Source organism: Nicotiana tabacum, chromosome 10 (assembly GCF_000715075.1).
Source record: "Nicotiana tabacum cultivar K326 chromosome 10, ASM71507v2, whole genome shotgun sequence".
NCBI classification, from domain to species: domain Eukaryota; kingdom Viridiplantae; phylum Streptophyta; class Magnoliopsida; order Solanales; family Solanaceae; genus Nicotiana; species Nicotiana tabacum.
Window position 1 is genome coordinate 31601603 of NC_134089.1, and position 3251 is coordinate 31604853.

Below are 3251 nucleotides of genomic sequence, written 5' to 3' on the forward strand. Positions count from 1 at the left end.
ATTACCCCTATTTTATTATAAACCAAAACAATTTTAAAATATTATTACTTATAGCTACCTTTTCTATTTTATAGCAAAACAGATATTTATTTATACCTACTATTACGACATGAAATACGTCAATTATGTTTTTTTTCTCTTTCTTCCTTCTCTCCCTCTATCAATAAGATTCTCAATTCTCTGTTGTTGTATTTTTGCTCGTTTCCATTGAAATGGATTGAACAGAGAAACGAACAAAATACTCCCTTTTCTGAACAATTGAACAGAGAGAGGATTGAGCAAAGAAACGACCAAAATACTTTCTTTTCTGAATATCAAACAAAATCCTCTCTCTTCTCCCTTAGACTCATCACGTCATCATCCACTATTGACTTACCCTCTTAGGCGAACAGATCTGGCCATGGCTATGCCGTAGAAGATTTGAGGGGTGAGTTTTGTTCATCTCCCTTTTTAATTTTAATACAATGTATACAGTAGTTTACTTGGCCGGAAAACGCCATCTCCGACGAACTTTCTTCTCTTCTTTGCTAGTTAGTGACATATAATAATACGAATACATTATATTATGTACAAATACATTCAAATACTCCAAGCAAAATTACCAAATATCAACTCTTTATTAAACAAATCAACCACGAGATTGAAAACGATATTAAAAAATAACCAACTTGAATTTCAATACTCTTATACATCACTATTTTATCTAGGATCAAGAAAAAGCCTCTTTCTTCATCTCAACTTGCAAATTTTCAATTTTCTTAGTAATAGGAGTAGGTAAAGCCAGCCTCCTTTCATTTTCCACTCTCTTCTCCAACTTCTCAAGAACTTTCCCAAATAATTCCATTTTCACACTCTCCAAAGCCATATCCAACCTCTCCAAAACCTCCATAGAATTACTATTATACACAAACAAACCATAATACAAATCAAAGCTATCAGCAGTTGTATTTTCCATCAAGTTCAACAATTTTTCATACCCTTTTGTATTTATAGGTGTTGTCTCCGGTCCAAGTTTTTGCAACACTCTGCCTATAGTATGTGTAATAAATTGTGAGCCAGCAGCATACTTGTCATGTTCAGAACAACTCATTTCTACCATCCTACAACCTTCTTTTTCGAAAATATTAATGAAATTGTTGACCCTTTGAATCCTAGATTCCTCTTGTCCAATTCGAACTTTGTCAAACATAAATGGTAGTCCCTTCCAATTATCTTTTCCACTTGTTGGACCAAACATAGGATGAGTACATAAAATGTCAAATTCTTGAGGTAATAATTGAAGAAAAATGTTTTTAGGAAATTCTTTGACCGATAGTACGTCTACAAAAAGTGTGTTACGCTTAAGCTTTTGGATGGGAAGGGAACGAAGGACTCGTTCGAGGGAATTAATGGAAGTGCAGAGTACGACGATGTCAGGATGTTGTTCACATATGTCATGAGGATCTTTGAAGAAATTGACGTTTAGGGATTTTGCTATGAGGGAGTAGTCAGTACGAGAATGAGCTAGTACAATGTGACCTTGTTGAATAAAAGCCTTGGCAATGAATTGTCCAAAGTTACCAAACCCTATAATAGCTATTTTGAGCTTCTTGGAGTTGGAAAGGGAACGTGATGATGTATTTTTTTCGATTTTCAAGAAACTCGATGATCTTGAAATTTCTTGAAGTATGGTTAGATTGTCATCCCGACTTGGGATTGAAGCGTTGTTGGTGGTGGTAATGGTGATATCATCATTTTGGGCACGAAAAGAGGAGAATAGGTGGTGTCGAGAAACGATCGAAGGACGAAAAAGACCGTGGTGGTGGTGGTGGTTGAAGAGTAGGGATGAAGATGAATGAGTTTGAATAATATTGTTGGATTGTATAGATGAAAGGGAAAACATGGTTTGGTTTTTATTGAACCTAATAAAAATTGAAGTGAATATTAGTCATTCTCTTCTTAGACAATAGGAGGCAGAGAAAAAAAAAAAGCACTGTTGAAATAGGGCTTGTTGTACGAGGAGGAAAAGAAAGCTCTCTTTGAAATAGGAAGAAATCAAAGAGAGAGCTTTCAACTAAATAAGAGTAAGACGAACGGCTTAATAAGAGTTTATATAGGGGATGTTTGCGATTGTATACGTGCGAGGAAGGCGACAGAACAAACTAAATAAAAATATGGTAAATACAGATTAATCATTAAATAAAAGTGTGCTATGAAAGAAAATTATTTTATTATAAATCTATGAATGTTCTCTATAATTCTCTACACATTAATAGCAACACCCTTTATTTATAATATAGTCATATCTTTTTATAACAATATCCCTATATAATAGTCATTCACTATAAAAATCAAGTTTTCTCGAACCGAATATCATATTATATTATAATATATGTCCTCTGTAATAACACTTCACTATAGCAACCAAAAAATTTCGAAACAAACGAGACTGTTATAAAGAGGTTTGACTTGTAGTTTTAAATTTTTAATAAAAACCCTATTTCTATATGAATTTAACTATAACTCCTATTTCGACATAAATTAAATAACTATCAAATATCAAACCCTAAATAATTTAGGTTTATGACTCCCGTTTTCAGTTAGGCTTCCAAGAAGTAAGATTGGAACAATTCAAAGCACTTGTAAGAAGAGGTGAATTATATGATTTATATCTTTATTTTATTGAAGACTTTGCTGACTTCAGAAGTTTCGTCAACCTAAAGCTGTAGATTCTTAATAGTTTTGTAACTTTGTTGGCTGTCTGAGCTTTTTCGCGTGCAAACACCAATATTAGCACGTGAATTTATGTCAAATTTTATGGCTGCTGAATTTTTTATTTGCAATTGGCTCAAATGTGACATCGTAGCAGGTTCCTAACCTATGATTGCACATACACTAAGAAGAGATGGATTATGTTTAGATTCACTTGCTTTATTTTTGTGGGGTTTGTACTAATGCGTCATTACATATCTAAGTAGTATGTTTCGTAGTGTCATGATTAAAATACACAGAATTGAAATGGTAGTATTTTCGTAGTGTCATGATTAAAATACACAGAATTGAAATGCAGGAAGTGAAAGTGCCACATGACTGCTCATGGTGACATACCCGGTGTAATTTTAAAAGTGGGTCTGAGAAAAGTAGTGTGTACGTAAACTTTGCCTCACCTCGTGAAGATAGAGAAGATGCTTCTGAAACAGAGGTGAATCCAGGATTTCAAGAGGATGAGTGCATTGTTGTGAAGAGGGTGGATCTAGATTTATATTTGACGG

The 3251-nt window shown here is 33.7% G+C and overlaps 1 protein-coding gene across 1 annotated transcript; it reads right to left on the reverse strand.

The window, feature by feature from the left end:
• Window positions 1–598: 598 nt before the first annotated feature.
• LOC107798411 (arogenate dehydrogenase 2, chloroplastic-like) lies at window positions 599–2067 on the reverse strand. Its single transcript, XM_016621394.2, has one exon. It carries the CDS (start codon window positions 1880–1882, stop codon window positions 710–712), a length of 1173 nt encoding a protein of 390 aa, XP_016476880.1. The 5' UTR covers window positions 1883–2067; the 3' UTR covers window positions 599–709.
• Between the last annotated feature and the right edge of the window lie 1184 nt (window positions 2068–3251).